The sequence below is a fragment of the Hevea brasiliensis genome, chromosome 4 (assembly GCF_030052815.1).
Source record: "Hevea brasiliensis isolate MT/VB/25A 57/8 chromosome 4, ASM3005281v1, whole genome shotgun sequence".
In the NCBI taxonomy this organism is placed as follows: domain Eukaryota; kingdom Viridiplantae; phylum Streptophyta; class Magnoliopsida; order Malpighiales; family Euphorbiaceae; genus Hevea; species Hevea brasiliensis.
Genome location: NC_079496.1, coordinates 20,130,505 through 20,144,172, shown reverse-complemented (window position 1 = coordinate 20,144,172; position 13,668 = coordinate 20,130,505). Strand labels below are relative to the sequence as shown.

At 37.9% G+C, this 13,668-nt stretch overlaps 1 protein-coding gene across 1 annotated transcript; it reads right to left on the bottom strand.

The window, feature by feature from the left end:
- Nucleotides 1-10,050: 10,050 nt before the first annotated feature.
- Nucleotides 10,051-13,399, bottom strand: LOC131179257 (receptor-like protein 6). The gene has a single exon (XM_058145541.1). The coding sequence runs from the start codon at nucleotides 13,324-13,326 to the stop codon at nucleotides 10,153-10,155; it is 3,174 nt and encodes a 1,057-aa protein (XP_058001524.1). The 5' UTR covers nucleotides 13,327-13,399; the 3' UTR covers nucleotides 10,051-10,152.
- Nucleotides 13,400-13,668: the final 269 nt, after the last annotated feature.

The window sequence follows — 13,668 nt, the reverse complement described above, 5'->3', positions numbered from 1 at the left end:
TCTGTATCTCCATTGATCAGCTTTTAAACTATAGCTAATCCCCTATCATCCCTAGATCTTTTGTTCTTCACTAATCTTGATGTTGACTCTAACAGTTCTCCCTTCAGACCCTTGGCATTAGCTATTAGTTCGGCCATGAAAAGGCTGAGGCTTTTGCTTACCTTAGAGATTGGTGAGCTTTTTGAGGATCAGCAGGGCATGATATTATCTTCTCTTTCTACTTTAGTAGCTTCTGAGCCTTCTAGGTAGTCTAGTGAATTTCAAGCCTAGTTGTCTGATTTATTCCCCAAGCACTTTGATAAGATGAAGACAGTTGAATCTTTGATTAAGGAGATTCGAGAGTTTATGTCTCGAAAGACCAGTGTTCACTTGTTATGGATCAGGCCAACTCTTAGGTGAGCTTGGCTTAAAAGAAGAAAGAGGAGATCATGGCATTGGATCAGCAGTTACTTGAGCTAGAGGTTGAGATTGCCCAGGAAAAGGCTAAAAGGGCCTCACTGTTGGATTAGTTGTAAAGATATGGGTTAACTACACCCAGAGCATCAAAAAGATATATGCTAAGAGCAAGCTTCTGAAGGCAGCACTTCCCCATATGTAGCTTCAGATTCAGAGCTGTCATAGCTACCTTGACTTCCTTTCTTCTAGTTGCAACCATTAGCCATCTATTTGAGTAGCTCTCCTATCACAAATTTAGATTTGATTTGATATTTGTACTTTTAAGGGATGTAGTATAGTATATTTCATGATAGTTGTTTGACAGCTTTTCATAAACATTATCCATGGATTGGCTCTTTTATTTATATTAGTGGCCAACAAGCCTACCTTTACATAGTTGTTTTAACTTTACATGTGTGAATATATTGAAAACATTGCCATATGTTGGCTTTATTTATTCTAGTGCTTGTATGAATCTTCAAGGAAGCCATGGCAACTACTGGCAATATAGTTTTTCAGACCAAGTCACCTTCCTAAAAGTTCTGTCTTCGGATCCTTTTATTGTAAATCCTTGAGACTTTCTTTTTTTGTGACTTCATCTAATTCTTCTAATTCCATAGCCATTGACTTTGTATATTCCCCCAGACTCAGGTCATTTTGTCTTGCCACTCAAAGTGAGGGAATCACTACCTCTATTGGAAAGATAGTATCATGCCAGTAGGTTAGGGCAAAAGGGCTCAATTTTATTCCATCTCTCTTGGAGGTTCTATATACCCACAAGGTCTTTGATAGTATTTGATGCCACTTCCTTGGGTTCTTCTCGATCATCTTTTCTAGGATACCTATCAAGGATATGTTGGATGTTTTTGCTTGTCTGTTAGCTTGAGCATAATATAGAGTTGAAGTGAGTAGTTTCATACCATAATCTTTTGCAAAGTAACATAGTTCCCTTGTTAGTTGTGATAGTATGAGGGATTTCAAACCTATGTATAATATGTTCTTTAATGATGTTGATTACATTCCTCTATTTTACTTTCTTTGCAGGTACCGCTTTTACCCACTTGGTGAAGTAATTTGTTGCAACAATGATAAAGGTGTGCCCCATTAAAAATCATACCAATGAGGTCAATTGCCCAACCTCTGAACAACTAAGGCTTTAAGATAGGGTGCATTTTCTTTGCTGGCCTTCTCTTGACCACACCATACCTCTGGCACTGTCGGCATCCCTTAGCATAGGTTATACAATCTTTTAGGATTTTTGGCCAATAATAGTCATGTGCCATCTCATCTTCACCCTTGCCTAGTGTGCCCTACAAATGCCTTCATGCACTGTTGCATCACTCTTAAAGCCTCAGAAGGGCTAAGGCACCTTAACAACAGGCTGTCGAAGCCTTTTCAAAAAAGTTCCCTTTCTAGTAATAAATAGTTCAAGGCTTGTATTTTGATTCGGTGAGATACTTTAGTCGAAGGATTCTCCAAGCACCTTGTCAGCAAGGTCCTCTAATCATCTGTAACAACCAGGTTAGTAGTAAATGAATCAGCTATAATACCTCTTTCCTTAATAGACAGATGTTTCCTTTTTCGAACCAAAATCATTTTATAGGTGAGTTCCTGAGACATCTTTAAGCCGGTGGCTAATTGAACCAACTCATCAGATTCCCAATTGACTTCTCCAGTCACATGCATGAAGGCCACTTCTCTGAAGCTATGCAGAAGCTGTATCGCTATTGTGAAGTATGGAGCCAGGGAGAAGCTACCGCACTTGTCTGAGGCAATATCTTAGTCTGAGGTGGCTTAGCTTCTTGAATTGCCTTAGCTTTGTTTTGGTCAATCTCAATCCCTCTCTGATGTACCAAGAATCCCAAGAATTTCTCAACTTTAACTCTGAATGTGCACTTTGGGGGATTGATTTTTAGCTGATGCTGTCTCATCCTCTGGAAACTCTTTCTCAGGTGTTTCAAGTGGTCATCTACTTTCTTGGATTTTACCACTATCTCATCGAAGTCCACCTCCATGAAGTGTCCAAGCAGGTCATGATAAATGGCATTCATAGCTCTCTGATATGTAGCATCAATATTTTTTAACCTAAAGGGCATGATTAGGCATTCAAATGTTCTAATAGAATCGGGACATCTAAAGGCAGTTTTGGATACATCCTTCGATGCAATGAAGATTTAATTGTAGCTAGAGAAATTGTCAAGGAAGGACAATAGCTCATTTTTAGTGGTAGCATCAACTAGCATGTCTGCTATTGACATTAAGTACATGTCCTTTAATGTTGTGACATTCAAATTGCTAAAATCACTGCACACACACATAATTTCCCCTTTTTTTTAACAACTAGTACAATATTAGAAAGCCATTGGTTGTACCTGGTTAGTTTAATAAAACCTGCTTTTAACAGTTTCTCAATTTCTTCCTTCATCTTCAGGGCTACCTCACTTGACATCCTTCTAGGCACCTGTTTATGCTACATATAATCTAGCTTAATGGGCAATTTGTGCTTAACCAAGCTCCTCTATAAGCCCGGCATCTCATCATAATTCCATGCGAAGCAATCTTTATATTCATCCAAAAGTGAAATTATTTTCTATTTTAAATCACTCTTTAACAAAGAATTAATATAAGTTACCTGTGGCTCCTCTGATGAGTCGAGATTAACCTCCTCTAGAGGGTCCTGCACTCCGGTCAGTATGTCATCCAGTTTTGTAGGTGTAGGTTCTAGGTCTTGAAGCTATATTTCCTCTGGCCCATCCTCCTCTAGTTCCTCTTTATGAATGACCTCAATAACTTCTATCTCCAGGGTTCCTTCTGCTTCTATCTTGTTAAGGAGTTATTGCATCTGAATTTGGATATGGCAGCTACAGCTACTGTTATTTCCCTTTGCATATATTTATCACTCATCATGGAGCTCCTTTATGATGGGCTCTGCCATCGGCCACTTATAAGGTATGATTACAAGTGCGGTGTTAGTTTCCTTATGTCGACATCATATTATTGGGTTTTTACTACATTAGAGTGAACCATAAATGGCTTGGCATCTGCCCATGTGACTTTTATGTCATTCCCTTTCCAAAACAATAGAAACTAGTGAAGTGATGATGGAACACACCAATTTTCATGTATCTAGTTGCTCCCTAAAAGTGCTTGATAATTTGTAATGGAATAAACCACAAAGAAAAAGAAAGTAGTAGTAAAAGAATTATTACCCACAGTTACCTCTACTGGAAGGACTCTGAGAGTCTTAGATACAACTCTAGCAAATGCAGACACAGAGACATTAGTGGTAATGTCACGACCTAATTCTATGGGGCGGACCGGCACTAGGACTTAGGCCGGTATAAAGCCTCCGAGGCTTGTAGTAAGCCTCATTCTTTCCAAACCCATAACTAGGCCTAAATTCAAATCCCAATATATAGAATAAAATAAAATAAAATATCATTAATCAGTTTAAGCTAGCTTTACCTAAAAATCGTTAAAATCCACAATTAGGGGAGCCTAGCTCAACTCAGGATCAAAGCACTTTCTTTATCACTGTCTTGCTCACTTAACCCTCTAACACTTACTCAAAGGCTTGATAAGGGATGGAAGAGATAGAGGAGAGAAAGTAGAACAAAGAGATATAGAATGAAAGGCAGAATGAATCCAAGGGCTAGTAGCACACTCTAATAAGCCTAGGTGAGAAACTCTCTCTTACTACTGGTATTGGGAAAATTGGTACACCAGCATGCATAAACTATTTAATTTTCATTACTAATACAATAAATATGTACGCTGGTACCACAATAGAGTTCTAATAATTGAATAAATAATAAATAAATAAACACAATAAAAATTACTAATTAAAAAGTACCATAACATGTGGAAAAAAATATAGGTCAGACTCAAAAATAAACTTGTTCCTCCTGCAACTTGGAAAAATATTTGAATAGGAATGAGTGTTCGATTTAGAGAGTTTAGATATTGATTATAGATGTAATTTCTATAACCACCTAAAACTAGTACAATCCTACAACTATCATATATAACATATAATTCATCCAATATTCGCATGAGAAGATAATTTGGAGCTACTCACACACCCATTGTATCACATTAATGCATAAAAATATGGGAGCTGATCCTCTATATAGCTCTCTCAATCCAAACCCCACCAGTAAGCTCAACTCAAGCCGGACTTTCACTTAAAGCTAAGTGTAGGGGCCAGCAAGATCAACTTAAAGCTGTGCCTCACCTTGGCTTTCTATAACCATAAGGATCGGGCTCCAATGAGACTAGCTCAAGCCGCGACTACCTATCCAATCAATATATATCATACGATATATATAACACATATACAACTCCAAATTATCCTCAGGGTGGCAAACACAAATAATTATCAGTAAATAAATATGCAACAATAAGAATGCTCTTAATTTATTTAACTAAGTATGTAAATATATTTATAAAATGCATGAGCATGCCAAAATATAAATAACATTGAAATTACAAAAAAAAAAATAATCAATATCTAACTCATAGATTGGTTGACTCGATTGCAGCTGGTCCGACTAGAATGAGAAGATGGCCGGCTCGATCACCTATACAGACGCACTTACCTCTATCAAAAATACTGATAGAATTAACCAATTAATTTAATTTACAGAAGTAAGAATAAATCCTATGGTCTAGCCGAAATTTTGATAGAGTCTCACCTACAACTATACCTAACCCTTTGTAAGAAAACTCAATAAAAAGCAACACGCAAGGCCTTAAGCCTACAACAATAATATCACATGTCTATCCAAGGCCTACAAGAACCTAATCTAAGTCCAATCATTCAAATTTTAGCTCGGGTCCCTAACTCCTATATAGTCTAAACAATTATTTTTAGTACTTCAATAATTATAAAATATTTTTAGAGGTCCTCTACCTCATCTTTATATTAATAAATTCATTTCACTTAATATTACTCAACCAAGAATATTTTACAGATTTAACTAGCTAGCTTAATTAAGGCAAAAACTTCACAATTTGAGTTGGATACTACCTTTGCAAATTCTGCTATCTGGAACGCATTTGAAACATTTAAAAATGCTGAAAATGACTATAAACATGATCACCTTCTGGAACAGCCCGCTGGGCGCTTGAACTGGCTTGAAAACACGATCCTAAGTGCTGATGAGCCATTGCCGATCCTATTGCACCGAGTTATCTGGACGGTCTGATAATCACCTTTTTCAAACAGTGTCTAATTGGAGCAGGATTGGTCACATCTCGAAGGTTTAGTCGCTGTGAGTTCAACGGTGGTCTCTGATTGCTGATCCGATGGTTGTATCATCGAGAATGTGGTTAGAAAGCTCACTGCCCACCTATTTTCTCTCTCCTCTTGTTCTCATTAGAAACTCCATTAAAACTGACAAAGTTGGACAAAAACCTCTTCCTTGGATTGAGGGACACTGAGCTGGACCAAAGGGAGTGGCCGGATGGGAGTAGAATTGCCAGAATGGAGGAGAGAAGCTTTGGGCCATTCGTTTCTCTCTCTTTGTCATGGAGGCTTCTTTTCGCTGCCATCAATGGCTTGCTATCCATGGAGGGTCGCCGGTCACTGTTGATCGTCGAGGATGGTCATAGCTGGTGCTAGGTGATAGGAAAAGAAAGAAAAAGGGAGGGAGAGAAATTGGAGAGAGAGAGAGGACACTAGGGTGAGGAGAAAAAATTTTAATTACAAATAAATCCTCCAACTTTTGAAGGCTATTCACTTAGATCCTTTTTTTTTCCTTCAAAAGGTCCAAACATTTTTTAATTAAATCCATTTCTATTCTAACATATTTAAATCTAGTTTTTTTAAATAATAATGATAACAATAAAATTTATTATTTTAGAATTAGTAAAAGTATTAAAACACTAAAATTAAATTAGTAAGAAAATATTTTATAAATAAATAAAAAATATTTTAAATTTAAGAAAATAGAATTTTAGAAATTTAGGGAATTACATGTAATAAGGTCCTCCTCAGACTTTCCCAGTTCCAAAACATTCTGAGCGGCATCATGTTTACTATCAACCCGTTGTCAATGAGTAACCTAGAGGTGGGTTAGCCATTGAGATGGGCCGTGATATATAGGGGTCGCAAATGTCTGGTCATTCACTCCGATGGTTTGTCAATCACAATTTTCTTTGGCTCCCCTAAATTAGTGAACTGGATGGTAACCCCACTACATACCTCAACATCAAAAGCATCTATTGTTCCCTGCGTTTCCTCAAGTAACTCCACCACAACCTTTTGAAAAGCAGTAAGCAAAATTGAGTAAGCAACATCATAATTAACAAGTAAAGCTTTACCTTCTTTCTTTTGAATGGGTGCTTCATTTGAACTCCCCACTGATTTTGAGTCTTCAGTCACTTGAACTTGCTTTTTTGCAAGGGTTGATCTTTCTGTTCTTCTTTTGTCTTCTTTCCATAGCCTTTTGCCTCTAGAGCCTTCTATTTTGTGTCCGAGTCAATGATTGTGAAAATTTAGGATGGCATACAAGTCACCATTGTTTGTTTGGTTCGACAAAAGGTGGTGCCACGAACCAGGGCTGGCTCCCCTGAAACTTCACTATAGGTTCCACAAGGGCGGTACGCTCAACCTCCCTTAGGAGATGACCTGGATAGTGGCTAGTTCCCCTATTGGGCTTCCTATAGGATGTTCTATATATCTCTATGGGAATCCTTTCAGGGTGTGGTACATTGTGCCTGCCTCCTAGGTGGCCCTTTAGGAACTTAAGGGAGGGGTCCATAAGTTAAAAACCCCCGAGGCCGACCTTTAAATTTTCTGATCACCTTAGTTTAAACCTGTAACTTTCTTATTCATTGATAACTCTTCGAAGATCTATAGTGGCCATGCTGATAGATGCCACCAGAAGAAACAAGCTCTCATCAATCAGCGTGGAGTCCTTCTTCTCAGGGAATTTCAAGCCCCCCTTATTGATGTGATCCTGGATGACTCCCCTGAGGGCCCAACAATTATTCATGTTATGATTAGAGGAATCGTGATACTTATAGTAGTCACTCCCTCTCATTTCCTCCTCGGTTGGAAGCTTATGATTGGGAGGGAGGTTATTGAATCTTTCTTTCAGCAAGAAATAAAATATCTCCTCAGTCTTACTGGTGTCGAAGGCATACTGAGGAAGTGTTGCTGAAGTTGCCTAAGTCTTCCTCTGGTGGATTACCTTAGTTGGTGTACCTAGAGCAGGACATACACAGGTATCGGTAGTAACCAAATCAGCCACAACAAGTTTGAGATTACTTACCTCTTAGTAATATGTACCCATAGCCATCCTCTTTCGATTTGATTCTTCCATTAGCAACTCTTCATATTCAGCGACTTTGGCAGCCAATACGTATAAGTCCCTGAAAAAACCATCCCTTGGAACTTCTTTTGAAACTTGATATCCAACCCTCGTTGGGCCATTTTAACATATTTAGTTTCAGGCAGGAACACCTTACACTTGTTCCTCATCTTTTTAAACTGTGTAATGAAAGCATTTGCTGACTCTCCACTCTTCTGGGTCATTCTAGACAGCTCGGCTATGCATACCTCTAGCTTGGCTTGTAAGAATTGAGTATGGAATGACCTCTTTGTTTCCTGCTAAGAAAAAATAGAGTTTCTTTAAAGAGTTGAATGCCAAGTGAAGGCGATTTCAGAAAGTGAATTTGGGAACAACCTCAGTTTATAACTAGTGAAGTTTTCATAATTCGCCAATTCTCCATATTGTATCATGAACCTTGCTATGTGCTCCAAAGTTGACGACCTATCTTCCCTTGAAAAGACATTGAATTCAGGAATACGATAACCTCTCGGATATGGGTTTTCCCTGTCAATGATGTCAGGATATGGCTTGTGAAATTCTGGGTAGCTAATTTGCCTAAGGTATACAGCTACTAAATGACATCCCTAACTGCATCCATGTTCACCTATGGAATGATTAGGATTGTTGGAACCTAAACTATGGGTGTTGGGGCTAGGGCTGGGGCCTTGGTGCAGTTGGTTGAAGCACCTGCACCATGGGGATGTTGGTTCCTCTGTGGATGTTGGCCCCCAAGCTAAAGGTTACCTGTGGTGTAAGCACCTGCTACGGCACTAGAGCAGTCTGAGGACCTGCAATTGCCTTTGCATTATAACTGCTCGAATGAGTCACAGGGTTAGTGCTTCTAATAATTTGAATGGAAAAACTAGTTCTGCCACTAGGGCAGCTGGCATGCACTAGTGTTCTGGGTTGTCTCTTCACTTGCTCATCACTCCTGTGAAGTGGTTGGTACCTTTCTTCAGTTTGAACTCTCCTTCCCTCAACATTCGCTTGGGGAGTTCTTAGTAAGGACTACCCTCCAATTTCCCTGGTGCTCCTAGATGCCGAATTGGACTCTTCTAGCCTAGAAACCTGGCCATCAGGAAGTAACATAGAAATTGAAATATTATATTTTGCAAAAATAAATTGTGCATCCAATTGATGAGATTTCTCCATCCACAAATTAATGCCTTTTATCAAAGCATTTGTGATGGTAGACGTTAGTTTTTCCATGTCAAAAACATTACAAACTGCTCCACCCTGCTCGTGGACTGGGTTAGTGGGCAAGGTAAGTACAGCCTCTGTTGCATCTGGAGTGCCAGATACTAATTGTATTAGCTATACACTTTTCTAACTTCTTTCAAACAATTATAGGAGCCTGACTAGACTGAACGCAACTTCGTCAAAATCTTACGTCAAATTGAATAATTAAAGTAACTAGAAATTGTATTGATTGCTGGAAATTAAAGTACAAGGCTTGGAAAATGAATGCAAGGTTTAGAAAATTAAAAGACAAATAAAATTAAAGATAAATAGATTATTAGAGTCCATTGTTGTTGATTGGTTGATTGGTCGAGCTTGAATCGTTGCATAGCAAAATACATATATGGCAGCACCTGACCGACTCTGTGAAGGTTCTGAAACCAGCACCTTCCCACGTTGCATGTCCATAAGTTACTCTAACTCCTCTACACTAGTTCTTTAATTGCTGATAACTTGCCCATGATCCAATAACTTCCTTCAATTACTTAGTTTTCTGTAACTCTCTTTAGCAGATAACTATCAAAATTAATATTTAAATATTTAATTCAGGCCTCATAATTAAATTAATACAACAAAATTAATTACTTAATTTTATTAGAAATTAATTTAATTAATTATAGGCCTAAAATAATTAATGAGCTGACTAAAATATTTTTGGTGCAAACACATACTTATTTTTTAATAGTTAATTGTTGTTTTGCTTTTATTTAACGAGCAAACCAGCATGCTCATGCTCTAAAAAAGGCAGCTGTTTTTTTGCTTAGTTTGGTGGCTTGGGGATCTTCTCCCCCATCCTTCCTTGTTGACGTACTTCTCTTTGATCTTAAGTAATTAATGCAGTTTTTTTAGTCTGCTTAAAGAAAAAAAAATGTAAAAATGTAGTTTTTTTTTAACCAAATATATGAACTTTCATGACGTGTTTAATTTAAATCCCGATGATGTGTTGGGGGAGTTGGGGTAAAGGGAAATCAGAAATTGCTCATTGAAGAAGCAATTTATTGATGAACATAGATGGGGAAGAGCAGCTTTGGACGTGAAATTTGGAACTTAAAACATATATGGAGAAAACGTTAAAAAGACATGCTCATGAATATGAAACGTTGCACAATTATTCTAATATGAAGCATTACTTCTGCATTTACTAAGTTCTTCTCCCAATGCCCCTAAATTTTTTTGGTCTTCTCACCCTTTTGTATTGTTTTCCTTCAACCATCCTCACAAACCATTGTGGTTTTCCTGTTGCAAATATGATATATCCCATAGACAATCCAAACACTAGCCCACATCCATAGCCCATCAATGCAATTTTCCAATCATACCAGCAGTCTGTAGAATCTCCTTCTTCTTGAAATCTTGGTGAAGGTAATTGGGGTGCCTCACCATTGTTGCATTTCTTTGATAGTGGAAATCCACACAAACCGATGTTCCCTATGTAGGAATCATTTGAAAATGTGTTGAATTGGTTACCTTGAGGAATGGTTCCATTGAGTTGGTTATATGAAAGATTCAACACAGCAAGAAATGTTAAAACTGTTAGTTGTTGAGGAATTTCTCCAACAAGTCTGTTTTCGGAGAGGTCTAGTGATTCAACCTCTGTCAAGTTTGCAAGCGATGATGGGATATGACCTGTTAGATAATTGTGAGAAAAGTTGAGCACCACTAGAGACTTCAACATACCAACTTCTTCAGGAATGTGTCCTTGAAATCTATTATTTGAAAAATCAATGGCTGTGAAAATGGTTAGTATTTCATTCATTTCAAGCTCCACCCCTTTCATTATCAGATCCACTGCTAAAGAATCTTGAAAATAATATGCGCTGTCCCCCGCATATTTTGATCCAGCTTTATCTTCATTCACCTTCATCAAATATTTCAGGTGCCGTAGATACTTTGTAGGTAGAAGTCCAGTGAGTTCATTGTGAGAGAGATCAAGAATTTGCAACTTGGGAAAAGGAGATTTAGTAATGGGATTTCCTATGGTGCCATGGAAGCTATTGGATCGCAAGATAAGAATTTGCAGGTCTAGAAGATGTTGCAACCAATGGGGAAATGTGTCATTTAACTTGTTGTTCCCCAAATCCAATATTTGCAGCCTCCTGCAATTCGCTAGAGATCTTGGTAATGGCCCTTCGAATTTGTTGCCATTAGCGTTCAGATACACTAAACTACTATCATGTGCAAATATTTCAGGGATTCTACCAAAGAAGTTATTACCCTGCAAATTCAAGATAAAGAGAAATTTAGCAATGTCCTCTAAACATTTTGGAAGCAAGCCTTCAAAATCATTGTTAGCCAAATCAAGCGCCACAAGAGAACTCAAATTGCAAACCAAGGAAGGGATCTCTCCACTCAATTGATTGTTTGAAATCAAGAAAATCTCGGTCGAATTTGGTGGTACTGGAAGTGGTCCTTTGAGGAAGTTGAAACTCAAGTCCAGAGTTCTAATGTTGCTCCATGGATATTGCTCTATTCCAGTCAAGAAGTTGTGAGAGAGACTTAAAGTACTTAAACTTTCCCATCCGATTGACTTTTGCTTGGTAATCTTGCCATAAATTCTATTATGAGAAAGATCTAAATAGCTCAAATTCTCTAAGGTTTTCAAGAAATGTGGGAATTTTGTTATGTTGCAAGAAGAAAGAGCCAATGAGAAAAGGTAGGGCAAAGTAAAGTTGACATTGCTGCTACTTCTCAATGATAGTTCACTGTTCCATGAAAGATCAAGTTGCACAAGATTTTTGAGCTTTTGAAACATGTTCCACTCAATAATGCCACTCAGGTTATTAGAGGAAAGAAAAAGACTCTTAAGGTTCACAAGTTCAAAAATCGAACTTGGAATCGGGCCATGTAACTCATTATCACTCAAATCAACATCGAGAAGAGAAAATTGCAACTGACCGCTGAAATTGGAGGAAGATGGGTTTAGCAAGTCTGATTTGCTAGGTTTAGCAAAAATATCAGGAATCTGCCCAGAAAATTGGTTGGACTTCAAAGCCAAGAATTTGAGTTTCTTAATCTTACCAAGTGATGGTGGTATACAGCCAGAGAAATTGTTGAAGGAGAGATCCAAGTACTCCAAAGACTTGAGATTGCCAAATGCTGCTGGAATCGAGCCAGAAAAATTGGCGAATGAGACATCCAGGTACTTCAAGGACTCGAGATTGACAAGTGCTGCTGGCATCGAGCCAGAAAAATTGGTGAATGAGAAATCTAAGTACTTCAAGGACTTGAGATCACCAAGTGATGTTGGTATTAAGCTAAAGAAATTGTTGAATGAAAGATCCAAGTACTCCAAGGACATGAGATTGCCCACTGTTGCTGGAATTGAGCCAAAGAAATTGTTGTTTGAAAAATCGAAGTGCTTCACGGACTCAAGATTGCCAAGTGATGCTGGAATTGAACCAAAGAAACGGTTGAATGAGAGATCTAAGTACTCCAATGACAGGAGATTGATTATCGAATCTGAAAGCTCTCCTGACGAACTCATCTCATGGATATCTAAGAACCTTAATGAAGCAGACAATTTAGCTTCTGAAATATTAATGACCAAATCAAAGTTGGACGAAATGTCGAGTATCTCAAGGGACTGAAAGTGCAAAAAATCTCCTGGTAAATTCCCCTGCAAAAAACAATTTGAGAGATGAAGAGATTTCAAAGAAGAAGAAAGGTTCAACAAAGATTTAGGTGCAACCAAAGACATATCTACATAACGTAGATCCAGAACAATCAATTTCGTAAGGTTTCTCGATAGTTTTTCAAATCCATGATTGTGAAATTTCAGGATTTTATCAGAGTCAGAATTGAAAGACAAATCAAGTGAAACCAATTTGGACAGGCGGGAAATTTCAGGAGGAATTTGGCCCGAGAATAAACAACTGGAGAGATTAAGGTGCGTCAAATTTGCGAATAAACCAAACCCAGATGATATAGAACCACTGAGACGACTCCAAGCGAGGTTGAGCTTCTGGAGGTGTGGCAAGAGAAAAAGGGTACTGGTGGGAGTGATGGTGCCATAAAGCGCATGGCAGCTAAGGTCCATGCCAATCACATGACCTGTCAACCTATCACATGTGATACCATCCCAAGAGCAGCAATCTGTAGCCTCCACCCAAGTCTTATTCAGAGGGTGTGCCTTGTCACAAAAGGAATAATAAGAATCATCATCTTCAATGATTAGTGAATCCTTGAATTTAAGCAAGGCTGATCTCTCATTTGGATGGCAGCTTTTTGCTAAAGATGATGAACAATGTTGCTGAAAATGCAAGAAGAAGGAGAAGAACAAGAGGTGTTGAAGATAGCAGGGCCATGGAAGTTTCATATCCAACTATCCAATGCTCTATAAGGGGAAAACAAGTTTTTTTTTCCCTTCTAATTAAGGTTGAGATGTGAAGTGAGAGTAGTGGGGAGGAATATTTATGGACTGCCAAACCAATAGTAAGTCTTTCTAAGGTCTTTCTCACTCCCATCCATTAGGCTGCTAAGTGTACAAAATTCTGGTATGCATTGTATTCTAAACAATTTAAATTAAAATTCATTCTTCTTTTTGTAATAAAAATAAAAATTAAAATTAATAAAAGTTAAATTTTTTAATCTCCTATATTATAATATAAACTTATGACTATATATTAAATTATTTTTTATTTAAGTCAAGTGGGTTAAA

Excerpts from the sequence above, each read along its gene's own strand:
- LOC131179257 (XM_058145541.1), bottom strand. The coding sequence starts at position 13,326 with ATGAAACTTCCATGGCCCTGCTATCTTCAACACCTCTTGTTCTTCTCC.